The 16,033-nt window shown below is 45.5% G+C and overlaps 1 protein-coding gene across 2 annotated transcripts in view; it reads right to left on the bottom strand.

Moving 5' to 3' along the window:
* Window positions 1–743: 743 nt before the first annotated feature.
* LOC119181795 (sodium- and chloride-dependent glycine transporter 2) overlaps window positions 744–16,033 on the bottom strand; it is a 28,959-nt gene continuing 13,669 nt past the window's right edge. The window contains exons 8-13 of one of the 2 annotated variants that reach the window (XM_037433038.2): window positions 10,717–10,829; window positions 8,389–8,517; window positions 3,663–3,762; window positions 3,084–3,184; window positions 1,985–2,140; window positions 744–1,291 (exon numbers count right to left, since the gene is read on the bottom strand). In XM_037433038.2, the coding sequence (XP_037288935.2) occupies window positions 884–1,291; window positions 1,985–2,140; window positions 3,084–3,184; window positions 3,663–3,762; window positions 8,389–8,517; window positions 10,717–10,829 (1,007 nt within the window). In that variant the 3' untranslated portion in view covers window positions 744–883. The remainder of the gene's footprint in view (window positions 1,292–1,984; window positions 2,141–3,083; window positions 3,185–3,662; window positions 3,763–8,388; window positions 8,518–10,716; window positions 10,830–16,033) is intronic. The other variant, XM_075874627.1, reaches the window with a different exon arrangement.

Raw genomic sequence — 16,033 nt, forward strand, 5'->3', positions numbered from 1 at the left:
GTGTCTTACTATCTTCGCTCCAAGCTCGCCTTATGGCCACATTACACGTGCACGTTGGACTTCAAAATTCATTGAGATTCAATGGGTACGGAAACCTTGGGTCTGCAATGTTGGCGACGACACTGACCCAGAAGACTAACTTTTCAAATAGGAGGAAGGCATCACCTAAGTCACTAGTCTGCCGATCATGATCGCACAGGAGCTACATTCTTTGCAGGGCGTGTGTCTACGTAAAAAAGTGGATCCTCTAAGGAGATCGATATACCTTTGCATCATATTACGTCAACTACGACGTATTGACAGGTATAACGAACGCACCTCATTTGGACGGTCCAGATGAGATCTCCGCCCACAGTTGTCGCTGTACGATCGAAATAGGAGTACCTGATAGATGCCCCAGCAACTCGCATTCGCTTATTTACGAGGCATTAAGCATCTCTGGCGTCCTTCAAGTATACGTGGCCTTCCCATACAGAAATGTTATTAAGAAATGACAAGCTTTTAATTAATAATAGGCATACTTACGTTTACAGCGAAAAAGTAATCATGCTCCGAACGGCAACAAAATAGCACGGCATTCTTGCGCATGAACTACAAGTGAGCCGCTGTTCTGGAAAAGAAGCTTGTAGTCATTCTAAAGTCGTAAAGGACAATACCTTTCCACTCCTTTACGGCCAAGAATGGTCACCCGAAAGCGTAAATCGTAGGATGGCATCCTAAAGAGGAGCCAGGGCCAGGCCAAGTTTTGCGCTATAGTTTATTACCCATAGATGTCTACGTCTATGTCCCGCTTTCAGTCCACCAAGATGCGGTGGCGGACGACAAACGTTCACGCCACGCGTGGGACGTCTTCGACGGAGGAAGATTCACGGTGTCCGCACATCTACGCCTTAGGGTCCTCGTTCTCGTTCTTGGCTTCGCGATCGACCTTGGCCGGGCCAGTGTTGGTGACGACGCTGACCTCGGTCGCAGCGTTGGTCCTTCCGGGCCTATCCTGGGTAAGAACATCCTTCCTGGTCGAAGGAGGAACCTGCAGTTCCGGCCTTGGTCCGGACGAAAACGGCAGGCTCTCGCTGGAGCCTATCCTGGGCGAGGTGCTTGGCGAGCTGATGATAAGACCCTGAGTGGAGGAGGCAATGGTGACGTCTTCCTCGGCTTCGACACGTGCGGCGTACGCCTCGGAGACGCTTCTGTCGACGCCGCGTCGTCGGAGGAAACGGATGTAGTCCACGTACAGGACCGGGTCTCGGGGACCCCAGTCGCGTGCCGGCCTCAGACACTTCACCCAGTCCTGCGGGGCCGGTCATGAGAACCACCACGCATGGTGAGCCACAGCCACGAAAAGCAAAGCGTTTCGGTTAAGCGCGTTGTATTCAAGCTATAAAGCTGACTGAACCTTACAGCCAGATGTTGAATATAGTATGCTTGCCGTAAAGAGCGCGTTAGAAGTGATTATACAATCGTATATTAAAAAAATTCGAAGAGTTTTAGTTCATTTGTTGACACTTCTAGTAAGATTCCACATCCAGTCATTGAAACGAACATGCTGACAGTACAGCGCACGTTATCACATTGCAAATGTTTAGAAAGTAAAATATTCAATTAAAGTCGAGTTATTTGAGTCAGGTAATTAAGTACACTATGGTGCTACTTCTAGTAACATTCCGTATTCAGTCATTGAATGAATAATCTTTCACTTGTAAGATAATTTTTATAGTGGGACGTTGTAAGCCTAGCATATACATTACCTTTCTTCAAGTATAGCAGATTTTTTTTAGGTGAACGATGAGTTGGCTAAAGCAGCACAATGACAGACTATATAAGCAGTCTGGTTAGAGAAAATAAGGGGGTTAGCGCAAACGCAGTCGTGAGCACTTCCTATTTTGTTCAGGGTGATGCTAATGAGAAAAGCATGATCATTACAGTGGGAAAGCTGCAGAAATACTGTGCGAAACAAAGTGCGAATATAGGGCACTGCACGTACGAAGTTCATCTTCTTGGCGTAGATGCACGCGAAAATGGGAACTTGCACCAGACCAATGAGAACAAAGAAAATTCCCAGGATGTCGGCCCAGAGAGGGTAGAGGACCCCATTGGACTCTGTACGACTGTGCGTCATCACGGAACGTGCCACGATGAGCTGAAAGCACAGCGCAGAATGACGCATTAGATAAATGTTCTTATAAATGTTCTTATAATTGTTATAAATGTTCTGGTCAAATCTGAATGTTTAGCGAGACAAATGTGTCAAGGCAAGATGGAGGTACGTTGACGTGGCCTACCAATCAGTGCCATTCCTTCTCACCCCTTTACCAGCACTATCTATCTAAAGATTGTTACAACACAAACAATATCGAAGCCTGGAGCGTATTCTTCGCGAAGCTTGTTATTTCGCCGAGGATACTTCTCTCATGAATAACCTTACTTAGACGAGGCCTTTCCGCTTTCGCATTCATTCAACTGTTTTCATAGCATTTAATTTTGAAGTTCTCTCCCACGCATTGCAAAGGCTTCATGATCAGCAACCGGCATGGTTCCGACAAAGAAACTCATCAACGCAGCCATCTTACAGCTACCCGCTGCAGACCCGACGGTCGCGGCAGTGAATCTCAGTCGCGGCGGCTGCATTTCGATGAGGGCAAACCTACCTGCGTGCTTAGATTTAGGTTCACATTTAAGAACATCAAGTATATAGTATAGATATCAGGAGGTTTCCACTAAGGTGTCTTTCATATCCTGGTTTTAGAACGTACAATCACAGGACTTACTATATAGGAGATCTATAAGTTGGAAGCGCTGCGCTATGCAGCAGTGTCATCCGCCATTGCTGCTACCTCTATAGTTCAAGGGAGCTTCCTATATGCCTTAGATTTCAATTTCTCGTGGGGTCTGCTTGTTTTTTGATCGTGGGCCTTTCCTGGCTCACTGAAACTGCTCTACCAGCCTCGGTGTTTTCCGTTGCTGCATAAGCTAAATTTGCTTATGCAAGCTTATGTTTGAATTCGCCTTTGTTGTCACTCTGGAGGACAACAAGACGCGTCAAGGGCACAGGAAAGCACGGGTACGTATCGGTTCGTCCTTACCGTCAGTGCAATCGGGCAGACAGCCACCCAGCACAATTTCAAGAAGAGGCTTGGAGGCGAGCCCAGCATGTATTCAACGTCCAATGAGATCCTTTCTGGGCCTGCAGTTTGGTAATGAACACAGGGGACGTTTTTTTATTGATGATTGTCAGAAGCTCAGAGGACAGCGACATGATAAGTGAAGTACAAGATATGGAACAGGTTTGGTGGTAAAATCTATGCTGTAGTAACTGAACTACATATAAACGTAAAAGACAACAACAACGAAGTCTTATAATTGTACAGTACGTGACAACCGTTCTTCTTCTGATAATGTAACAAACATGCGTCATAGTGAACATTTATCTTGCCATCAACAATTTTCTCTCAGTGTTTTGAAGACATCATCATCAAACATTTTTTTCGTCTGTGGTGTGAGTATGCAAGCTGTGAACAGGAAGCTACCATATAGGTACCATTTACGTTTGCCAGATTGACAAAAAAAAATGTGCGAAATGCATGCCTCAAAGAATGCTCTCGTGAGAACTGATCTCATTTATCTATTTAGGCTCAACGCTGCGGAGAGGTGTTGAATCTCACCGTAGAACCAGCACACGGTGTACAGTTCCATGACGGCGATCATGGGCAGTATCATGCCACCGATGTACGTGTCGATCAGGTTGAGCACGTACAGACCACCCTGCGTAGAAGGTGGTTGCGCGTTGACGTCATCTGGTACATATTTAGCAGGAAATTATAGGGCCGTTAAACTACACGGAGTTCGAAGGTGCAGTTGTTCCTCTCTCGCCTTCGCTAAACCTTCCTACAAGTGTGATCACTTCCTCACCACTTACTTTTTGAAAGAGGAGGACGTGCAATGTCAGCACCAAGTGTTGAGTCAGACAAGATCTTGCGCTTTGACTGTATACACACTACTCTCCGCACTTGCGCAGTCGCAAACGCCGGAATCGAAGATAAATGAGTTTGTCTCTCCCGCAAGTTGTTCGAGACAAGACAGAACTGGCATTTCATTGACTGCGCCGCAAGCAGGGTACGTGACGATTCACCGCATATATCTCTCGTATATCGAACATTGAACGGCCTATGTCCTCCTGGAGTCACGCGAACAAAGAGCTGGCATCACGAATCGTGCCGTAAAAACGGCAGATGACGGGAGGCAATAGAGAGTTTTAGTACTGCGTACGCTGCGTACGTGGCGGCGTTGCGTACGTAAGGACGCCACGTTCTGCGTAGTGCGCATGCGCAGACCGCAACGCGCACGTATCGCATTACGTACGCAGCCGCTACGTACGCACGAGGTGATCACGCCGCTCTCGAACAAGTTCGTGACAGCGCGAGACTTCGTTTTGCAAAATGGCGGCATCGAAGGCAAGCACCGACCGGCTTTGTGGCTTAAAATATGGCCATAATCTGGCTATAACACTTGGATTGGCTCACATTGGCTGTCAACAACACGTGCTTCTATTTTGATCTACCAGATGGCGCAACACACTTCACGCTCGTTACGTACGCGGGTACTACGGCGTAATAAAAGCCGATTAGTGGCAAACGACGCCACGTAACGCAAGGCACTTGCGTGATGCGTACGTAGCACCATTCCGCAGTACTAAAACTCTCTAAAAACGCGCTACGTGTTTACAGAGGTCGCATTTACCGATGCATGCGCAGGGCGCTGGTGGTGGTGTGTCACAAGACAAGGGTTGTGTGCCGATTATAGACAGCATCGTGGACAGTCTACGCTGACACCTTAGAAGGCAGTATCACACCCATGCTTTCCCAGAAATGGAACACGTCTGGATGGCGTCTACGTGACGAGACGCCACCTCACGTCGAGAAAAGGAATGTAAGATAAACAAACGTAACTATTCATTTGTTAGCGTATTATGCGTTCAAATATAAAAAAAAATAGAACGTTACTCATATTGAGCGTCCGCAGAAGCGTAAGTTTATGTGCAGACGACCATTATGGTGAGATTTGAGCTATCCGAGCATTTCGCTGAGCTGCCATTTTGTTTGGACACCAAAGTAGCCTGCATCGTTTTCGTCTACGATCGAAGCTGTCTCGAAGGTTCTCGAAGCTGTCTATTTTGCCGGCTACGTGAGTATCGGAATAACACTCAATGCCGCCGTCCACTTGGCTATTTAGCCGTACCCGGGGAGTATTGGAACACACATTGAAGTTTACTATCGTTTTAAGCAGTATTTTTGTCGCGACAATAGTATACTTGGAGCTAAAAACACACCCAAAAAGGACGTAGACTCTTTCATTCTATATATTATTCTTACGCGTCCCTGTGTGGTCGTGTTTATGGCATCAACTTTACTGTTGTTAGGAAACATGCAACAGCTAGGGTCACTTAGCTAGTACATGTTTTGTGCACCAGGTAGTGCAGAGAAGTACACTGAATAATGCAGCTGGTAGCTAGCAGCGAGTGTCGTGGCCAAGAGTGTGCCACTTCTCCGGCAGCATATGATGATGCACCAGCTAAGCCAATGGCCAGGACTTCTTGCATGTAGCTATATTCTGGTTTTTCAAAGTTATATTCCTTTCCGTCCCGAATTTTTCGTAGGGTAGAACAAATGTTTTATGTCTACTTTTATCAAAGAGGCTCTTGAAAAACATCCAACAAAATTTCGGAGACTAAGTACAATGGTGTTCACAGTCGAACAATGCCCAGTACATCGAATACTAGAATTTCTTTTTGCACATATGCTTTCATGCATTCTGCCGTCTCGCTTGAAAGAGTGTTGCTTTTGGTGCAGTCAGAAGGTTAACCGTCTTATAAAACACAAAAATGGCCTGTTTTGATCAGAGAAAAAAATTTCGTCATTAACAGTCGCACATAGCGTCATGAAGGTAAAATATCTAGGAGGGAGCGCGCTCAGCGTCCATATGTCAATTTCGGTTGACGCAACTTCCTCCTCTCGCTACATGCTCTTGGCTGAATATAGAGGATGCTCTTGTTTCATTTTCGATGGCTGGGCTTCACTGACGCTCGCCGCTATAGTCGGTTACAGCCTAAGAATAAATTAAATGTAAGCTCCACCCACAGAGGTCACCGTCCCATCCAGGCATGATTTCCATAAATTTGTTTAGAAAAAGAGGGTAACGATTTAGAGTACTATGTACTATACTATATACTGTAGAGCATAAAGCCGTCCCATGGGTCTGTTGACAAAAATTACGCCATGTGCGTACACGACAATAAGACCACGTGACACGTTTGGCTTGATCGTGCGTTTAGAAGAAGTGGTTAACGATTTGAGTACTCGGTACTCTACCATAGAGAAATAAAAAAAAGGTGACTCTACTATGGGAGAGCTCAATGCCGTCCCTCGGGCGAAGGTATCGTGGGGGGGGGGGGTTAGAAAAGGGGGGTAATGATTTAGAGCACAGGGTACTCTACTATGGGAGAGCTTAAAGCCGTCCCGAGAAAGTATCGTGGATCCTATACACAGAGTGCTTTAGGGGACGTCAGGCAGACTTCACGAATTACAGGCGTATCACTTGTCCGTACCAGCTCGTGATCATTTCGATAGTTTTCTGTCAAACAATTGGACGTCCTGGCAAATTTCATAAAAAATTCTGACTTCACTGTTCTGAGACACGTAACATTTTGACAAGGAACAACAAACTTTTAATTTATAATATGGATATAGTATTTTGATAATCAGAGAAAATGTGTTTATGGCCAGAACGAAAATGGACAATCATTGCTCTATTGCACAAATGAATGGCAGGCATGCTGCAGTACCGGGGGCGGCGCGGGTATTTATTCTGAGGGTTAACCAACTGAAGTTTTCTTTTTTACAACGAAAGCTGTTATGAGATCACAACTCTAATCTCGCGCAGCGCTGTAGTTGTCCGCCGCCACCACCGGTGTCCGTAACCACATCACACGAGATTAGAAAGAAAAAAAAACCTATAGTACCAGTGACACAGTGGGGCTCAAACCCGGGTCCACTGAGTGCCAGCCCAGTATTCTACCACTGAGAGACGCCGGTACTTAGGACGTGTTGACAAACTCGCCTTAGGTAGGCTTGATGTCATAAAAGCAATCGCGTTAATACGACTTATAAAGCGTTTTAAAACAGCGAAAGACCAACCAGTCACCGCCCAATGTGAATATCATAAGGAGTGGGTCGTCCAATGCTCCAACCCATTAAAAAAGATTGCTTTTGTTCAGAGACGCCAGTACTTGGGACGTGTCGACAAACTTGCCTTAGGTAGGCTTGATGTCATGAAAGCAATCGCGTTAATACGACTTATAAAGCGTTTTAAAACCGCGAAAGACCAACCAGTCGTCGCCCAATGTGAATAGCATAAGGAGTGGGTCGTCCAATGCTCCAACCCATTACAATAGATTGCTTTTGTTCAGCTATTAACTGCGGCGCATACCTACTTAAGGCATAATCCTCATCGTCGTCAGCCATTGCATGAACCATTGGCAAGAAATTCCTCCAATGTGCTTAGTGAATACCTCGCTACTCAGGACATTGACGAAAAATAGCATAGCGAATGCCGACCTACTACCCTAAATTTTTTTATTATTAATGCCGTAGTGGGCATCAAAAAACTGTGCTTGCAGCGGTTACCCAATTATTGCTTAGAAAATGCTCTGGGAGGCGACTCTTGTAGCTTTCACTGTGACTGTGCTGCGCCTTCCGCGCAGGCCTGGCGTTTTTTTCCTGCATGCCTGACACGATGTGGTTACAAAACTACTGGTTACAAAAGCTACCTTGTTGCATCATTGTTCCAAGAGAACATCGGTCAGATCGCACGATTTAAAATAATTCAATTTCGCGAAGAAAGCGACTAAAATAATTTGTATACTCAACCACGCCATGCGCACGCTTTTCTTACCACATAACAACCATATTCACTAAGGCACCCCCGTAAAAAAGAGGGACAGAGGGAGGTAAAACATTCAAGATTATGTTGCTCGCCTCTTATAGAAGCCTCGAAAAATTGTTTCGGCTCCGATTGGGGCACTGGTTGCTTTTCTGCACCGCCTTTTTTGATATGTCCAGTACACTGGTCCTGGAAAAGGTACTGGTATGTCCAGTGCACTGGCCCAGCGATCAGTGTCCAGTACACTGGTCGCTGGAAAAGGATTTTCTTCCATAAAATGCCATGAAAAGCCTTATTTCCGCGTCGCTTCTACACTCGAGTATATGGCACGAAAGTGAGACGTACCTTTGTCTTGCGAACATGCGTACAGCACATGCAAAATCGAGTAACAAGTTTAACAGTACAAGTCATACTAGGTACATCATCCGTTAAAGTAACGCCTCTTCGGCTCACCTGCGTCGTCATGGAGATGCCCAGCAAGAAACTGACGGCCGCAGTCACGATGGACATCGTGGCCGGGTATTTCCTGAGGAATGTGAACTCGTCCTTGAGAGGCACCAAGAAGGACTCGAACATGGCGAACTGAAACCGAGTAGGGCAAAAAGGAAAAAAAAAATGATATACTCGGGTGTTTCGTGGCGAAAAAAAATAGCATGAAAACCAACGGCAGCTTCAACACCACACAAATTTAGAAGTACCTATTTAAATTTATAATTATATTACTCTTCTTTCTTATGACACTCGCTGGTTGAAATTATACAAGACCTCCCTCGCGCTGCTCATGTAACCCTCGTTAATAACATTTACTGCCACGATATGCGCGGAAATCCAGGCATAACCAAATGTAGCATCACCAAACTTCTTTGCTACTGGCCTGCCCGTCCGCGGGTATCACTTATCAAGTAAGCCACACAACAGCGAACGACTCAGTGTCATTAAAAACTCGTGTCCTCATCGCCCTGAGCATCTTTTACCCAAACTGCAAAAGTAAGGTAGAGAAGTGAATGATAGTGGCTGCTGTGCCCATAAAACTATAAAGTATAAACGTGCACTAAAACTATAAAAGTACCGTATGACTGCTCAGAGCTAACTCACTCGAGTTTTTTCAATCACGAACGAAAGTTACGCTAGTGGTCTTAGGGAATTGTTTTAAAATACTTGATGCAAAAACAGCCGAAATTCGCATTTATTGGCAGTCTTCTTGACATGCTCACTGAAATAAAAAAAATAGACGCGTACCATCGCGTACCACTGAGAAAAAATAGAGGACTGAACAGACAGGGCGTCACTCGCAACTAACTTTGTTCTTGGAACATGAGTGATAGATATAACCGTAGCAACCATGCGCGCGCACATTTGTTATATTGGTTATGTATGTAACTGATGTACCGAGAATAAAGTTAGTTGCGAGGGACGCCTTGTCTGTTCTGTCCTACATTTCCTTCCTCAATGGTACGGGTCTTTTTCTGTTTCCGTAAACATGTACCAACTATCCCAATAAAAAGTTTTATGTTCTTGCCATATTTAAAACCGATAGTAAAACTCAACCTTCTGCCCACTCCCTCTGTTCCCTTGAGCAGAGCTCTCTCAGCTGCGTAGCAGCTGTTGCTATAGAAGGGAGTGGAAGGTTGGTTGCATGATGTCCGTCCTGTCTTGTCCTAGCTGCTGCTGCGTGTAACGAATGGGGACCAGCGCCTTTCGGTACGTTGCAACAACTCGACTTTATGTACACGAACATATGTACAAGTTTACAAGACTCTTCACTGTTCGAACCGTCGCATGTTGCCTCGGCAGAGCCGATAGTGCAGAGCACCCTTTGCTGCGACCAGAAGGACGGTGAGGAAACGGGAGCCAGGTTTTAACCCCTCGGTTGCCCCTCCCCATTCTTCTCATGGCCATCTAAAACAATTCAGTCCGTTTAATGGACAGACTAAACACATTTCTCGCCGTCCTCTCCTCACGCTCTCTTATTCAAGCACTCGACTTCTGGTTCGGAGAGAGACGAAAGGACCGGCCTGCACACCACGTTGCGTGAACTGTGCGAACGCACACAATGGTGGCTTAGAAGTGTGGCAGCTTGGGCTAGTTGGTATGGCATGACGATAGTTATAGCGCGAGAACAAAACGACACAGAGACAAGAAGGACGTGTCTTTTGTGTCCTTCTTGTCTCTGTGTCGTCGTTTCGTTCTCGCGCTATAACTATCGTCAGACAATGGTGGCGCCGTTCGGCTGCACGCCCCCTGCCATTACTGCAAGATGACTACGCTGTCCAGCGCGACAGCCGTCCCGCGGACTCTAATCCAGATGGTTGGGTGCCAATACACCGGATGTCCTCACGTCGCCCGCCGGCACTTTGCTGGCCGAGGACCACCTAGCTGGTTGTCAAAAGCGGCGATCGACCACGACCTTCTTACCAGAACGGACGTCTTTACGCCGGGATTATCGTCTCCCGAGAATCGGCTCCTTGGGAAGCGCACCCTTCTGCGACAAAGAAGACTCATCCTTTTGGCCTGCGACGCCAGACCTTACAACCCCCCTTGATCTGCGACGCCAGACCTTACAACGTTATTCCCGCTTGAATAGATGCGCATTTCTACTCCTCCAGAACCTTTTAAACGGAAATTTTCGTTGCAATGTCTTTTTTCGCGCATGGAACCCACGTGAAATAATGCTTTACAGAGTGAATATATATTTTTCTTCCTTGCACCTTTCTTTCTTATCAAATAGCTTAGCTTGAGTAATCTAATGACGCATCGGCCACACTCCGAGAACAAACTTACCTGGCTGTCGATGGCGAGCAGGAGCAACATGAGGAAGAAGGCGAAAGCCCACACGTTGGAGCATGGTATCAAGCTGGCCGCCTCGGGGTACGCCACGAAGGCGAGGCCGTGGCCTGGGGGCAAGTTACACAGCACGCGTAAGACGTGGGGTTAACGCGCCATTAAGGCGAGAGCCTTATGTGCCTCATCAAACGGAGGATTGACCATCATCGTTAGCACGAGCTATGAAAGGAATTGATAACGACGTGGTTATGACGCCACAGGTCATCAAAATTTGCGACGTCATGTCACGATGGCGTGACGTTCTCCGATCTCTGTGCCAGCGCGCCATGAGAGAACGCATTGAGTTTGAATAGTGCAGGAGAATTAGCTCATGCACAGGTGAGCCAGGAAAGTTTAGAGTCAAACCACTGCAGTGAATGCCCCAAACGTGCTTACGGTATTTTCTCTGCTACAAGTGCCGCAGCAAGCTGATGACGTCTGACGTCATATACTGAGATGTACAACTGTACATTCGAAGGCTCCCGTGTATAGACCCTTTCACTGTTTACAAACACAGGCTCTTGATGACAGCCGGTTTTGTCTACCTCTGTGCTTTAATAGCATCGGTGGGTAATAAGAGCGTTAGAAAATGGCCCGCCAATTTCTGACACTTTTCTTCCCGTATTTGTCAAAGTTTAACTGAATAAATATTCTTTTGAGCTACATAAAAGTTTTACAACGTTCTTTTTATTTGAAAAACTAATAGGTGACTTTCCTTACCCTTACAAAAACATGAAAATGTCCTTGCGGTTTCGACTTTAGGAGCTGGCAAATGAGGTGACCAGAAGATTTGTTGGGGCACAACGCTTGCAATCTTGAAACCGCCTATACAATGGCCCAAAGTTTCAGTTACGTAACGACACCTAACAAAGCAACATTTGCCATTTTTCTAGGCCACTTGTTTAAAAAAATTTATTGTCACAAATGTCAATAACATTCAACGAAACACTTTCTTCTTAGACATACAATAACGTTGATGACAAAACAGGCGTCAATTACATAAACATGGATATGAGATGACGTTGAAATAACATGTACATTCGATGGTTCACACAAACACAGCCACAAAAGCTATTTCAAGGTAAACAAGAGACAGAAATTAAACATGAATGTGTACATTTTGCAGATTTACATGTTGGCATGCCATTTCTGCTGGCCCATTGACAAATCAGCCTACCAATACCAGGCTGGCCGAAAGACAAGTTTTGCTTCTCCGTCACAGACCGACACAAACGAGCAAGACCAGTGCCGAAGAAATTCCTCTTCACCGAGGAAGAAGAGCTCCTTCGACGAAACAGACGGCAGCTCCGAGTACAATCGCTCTCGAATCGAGAAGAGCGCGTGGCGGCGGCGGCCCGCTGCAACCATCTCGCAGAGGTTGAGCCAGAGGCATAAATAACCGGCAACAATGAGAAGACAAGCGAAGTGTCCTCGCGAACAACGCCCAGAAGAAACGAAGCGATTTACTCTGAGGCAGCGATATCCAGAATTTACGGCTCTCCAAAAAACCCGAGCAATGACACAATGCCTCAGAAAATGCTACTTTGTTTCCCGGAGGGAGCAGTGCGGGCATGTTGCTGACAACCATTTTCCACCTTTCGAGGTGGTCGAGAGTGAGAAGCACACCCCACCACAGGCACCACATGAAGTCCCGGAGGAGTCCAGGCAGAAAAGAAGCCGTTAACGTGCTCCAAGACACACGACTAGAGCGAGCACGGCGGGCTGGGGGAACCAACGGAAGGAACAAAGCAGCAGTTGCCTCAACTATGTAGTTGTTCAACATATCTATGCCAGGACAGGTCGACTGAACATGGCGAAAAAATGCAACAGTTGTTGCATAAAACAGAAAAAGTGTTATTGACTACGGCCCCCTGTTAAGGTGCACATGAGGCATTAAATGACGAAGGTGAGTACCCAGAAAGTAATAAGCAAGCGTTTGTGCGGAGGCGCAAAAGAAAGCGCAGTGCCAGCAGCCGACAGCGTATGGACACTATAGGGAAAGCAAAGCCTCCCTGAGAACGCTGCTGTCCCAGTGCCTCACGAGAGAACAACTCAGTGGCGCCTGACCAAAAAAAAAAAAAAAAATGACAGCATACCCACGGAGTGAATGATGGATAGTGGGGCGAAGCATCCGTCCGTTCATTCGTTCTTGCTTCCGTCCATCCATGCGTGCGTCTGTGTGGCCGCCCGTGCGTCGATCCGTCCGTCCGTGCGTGCGTCTGTTCGTGCGTCCGCACGTTCATCTGTGCGTCCGTCCCTACTTTCGTCCATGCATCCGCTCCGGCCTCCGTCGATGCGTCCATCCGTCTGTGCAGCCATCCGCGCGTCCGTCCATGCATCTATCTGTCTGTGTGTCCGTTCGCCCACCTATTCAACACTCCAAGTACCACCATCTCGCATCTTTTCATCATATATTCCTCATGTAGAAGCACCGTCATCCAGCGGAGATTCCAAGGACTGAACGAGAGGAGGCACACGCACGCTTTCTTACGGCTTGCGCTTCGTGTCTACTTCCCACTTTTAACCACCTCGAGTTCATGGTATATACTAGTTCACTGTATTCATGACACTGCGGCCCAACGCTCGCTAAACCTTTCTAAAACCAAGGAAATTACACCCAGTGAGTATAACGTAGCAACCCTTTCTTGTCAGATGGTGCTCCATGTACATGCCAATGGCTGCTAATGGGAATTGCAGCGTGCGCGTTAACTAAAAGCCGAATTCTCCTGTCTCTCATTCCCCCTTAGCAACCATTGGCATGTACATTGAGCACAATCTTTTATTGTTCAACAGCGCACAGAAGAAATATCTCACCGGCACCACCGTGGAGGTCAAAATGTTATACGTGTTACACACTCCTACAAAGGCTACGAGGGACAAACAGGTGCAGCTATAAGGAGCTTCGCGCCTAAAAAGTACACAAAGCAGACTGCAGTGATCGCATGATACGTAAAAATGGTTGCACGACGTGAGAAAGGTACCAAAGGCGACCGCAAAATACAGTCTGCGCAAGGTACCTCCGCTCAAGAAGACTGAATTTCAGTCTTACTTCTACGAGAGCGTTTAACCAAACGGATTTGCAAATGCCGTAGTGGTTGTATAAAATACCTAAAATACGAAGAGACGCGGCCGGCTGAATAGGAAAACCGGCGCTAAGGTGGGAGTTTGGAGAGCCAATGAAGAAATACCAGGATTTTAGATGTTCAGCACTGCACCTGAAATGTCGCCATACTGGGAAAATACACGCAGGCTGCGTGGAAGGCTATCTTCATCTGAAAGGTACAAAATCATGTCGTCAGCGAATAGACGATGAAGGCAAACGACACATCCAAACATGATAATAATGACACGGAAGTCATGTTCAGCATCATTTACCTCCCCCTCGTAACGTCGTGCTGATAATAAAGTGACACATCAAGCTTCCTCATTCCTGCTTCGCATATCATCGATTCCCACTGTACGTGGGATCTGCCTTTTTTGTTGTTGTTGAATAGGTAGGAAAGCCATACGGCGCGTCGTCTGCTACGGTACTTCTGGTTCGAAGTTCATCCCTTCGCCGCTTGAAGGTGCCTACTACGCAGTGTATATAATTAAGATGAAACACGTGCAATTCTGCGTCGCGTTTGTTGAGTAATTTTTATTTATTTATTTATTTATTTATTTATTTATTTATTTATTTATTCATACTGTCAGCCTAAGGGCCAAGACAGGAGTTGGGGTTACATATCTGGCACGTACGAAGAACATATGTGGAAACAAGTTTCACACTGTACGCTCAAGACGCATGCTATATGGAAATAACAAAATAAAAACGCAAAACTATATCAGAATACATCCCGCATAGGTCACGGATAAAAGAAACATGTTCGAGTACATCTCGTACACGTCACCAAAAAGGGAAAAAAATAGAAGTGATATAGTACATATTGAACATATTGATATAGTACATTGACCCTATTCAACCAACAAGTAATTTGGTTACAAATATTCTGACAAAGCCTTTTCGAACCTTTGTAAATCGCAATGTTCGACTATGTAGTGAGGTAATTGATTCCAGTCATCAATGCTCCGAACCAAAAACGAATACTTGAATAAATCTGTTCTGTAGCTAAGTGGTGTGATATGTTTCGAGTGTTTTGTTCTGGATGTGGTAAATGGCTGTGGTGTGATGTGTTCCTTTAGGTGAACTTTGTAGTCTCCATTGAGTATCTGAAAAAAAAATATCAGTAGAATATGTTGCATTTTTCGTTTCACCGTCATTAAACCGGCCCTGTCTCTAAGCTCACTAATAGACAGTTCTGGAATAGGAGTTGAAGATGAACCGTAAGGCTTTGTTTTGTATACGCTCACATTTTAGTGCATTTGTTTTGGTGTATGGTTCCCATAGATGACTTGCGTAGGTCAGTACTGGAAGAATAGTCATTTTATACGCCAATGTTTTAGCTTCCGGGGTGGCATCGTGAAGTTTTCGTCGTAACGACCAAAGTTTACGCATGGCTTTATTGCAAACACTGTCAACATGCATGGACCAGTTGAAATCATGTGTATGATGAACACCTAGATACTTAACATTATTTACTTCAGTCAGCACTGTACCTTTAATGCTGCAAGAAAAGGATAACGGATCTTTTTTACGTGTCATGCGCATGAAGAGAGTTTTTGATGCATTCAGTTCCATTTGCCATTCGTCGCACCAAAGACTAATTTTTTGTAAATGGTTATCAAGCTCCAGCTGATTGTCAGTGGAGCTTATTTTCACATACACAATGATGTCATCTGCATAATGTTTTATAGCTATTTGCTGAGAAAAATCGGCACCCATGTCAATGATATAGATAGAGAAAAGTAAAGGGCCTATTAAGGACCCTTGCGGAACGCCTGATCTGACTGGTTTATTGGTGTTGGAGACATTATTTAATTCAACAAATTGTTGTCTATTTGACAAATACGCCTCAATCCATTTTAATAGCTGACTGTCACCAGTCAAACAAGACAACTTTTTAAGCAACTTTCTGTGAGATATTTTATCAAATGCTTTTCGGAAATCAATAAATATGTTGCCTACTTGACCTTTTCCATTTAAACACTGACCAATTTCATGCGCAACCTCAGTAAGAATTGAAACTGTGGAATACCCTTTGCGAAACCCGTGCTGAATATTACCTAAAATACCATTTGTTTCTACAAACTTCACTAGGTGAGTAGTCAAAATGTGCTCCAGTGTTTTACAACAAGTACTTGTCAAAGAAATTGGTCGAAAATTCGTGACGTCATA

This window comes from Rhipicephalus microplus, chromosome 10 (assembly GCF_043290135.1).
Source record: "Rhipicephalus microplus isolate Deutch F79 chromosome 10, USDA_Rmic, whole genome shotgun sequence".
Lineage (NCBI taxonomy): Eukaryota > Metazoa > Arthropoda > Arachnida > Ixodida > Ixodidae > Rhipicephalus > Rhipicephalus microplus.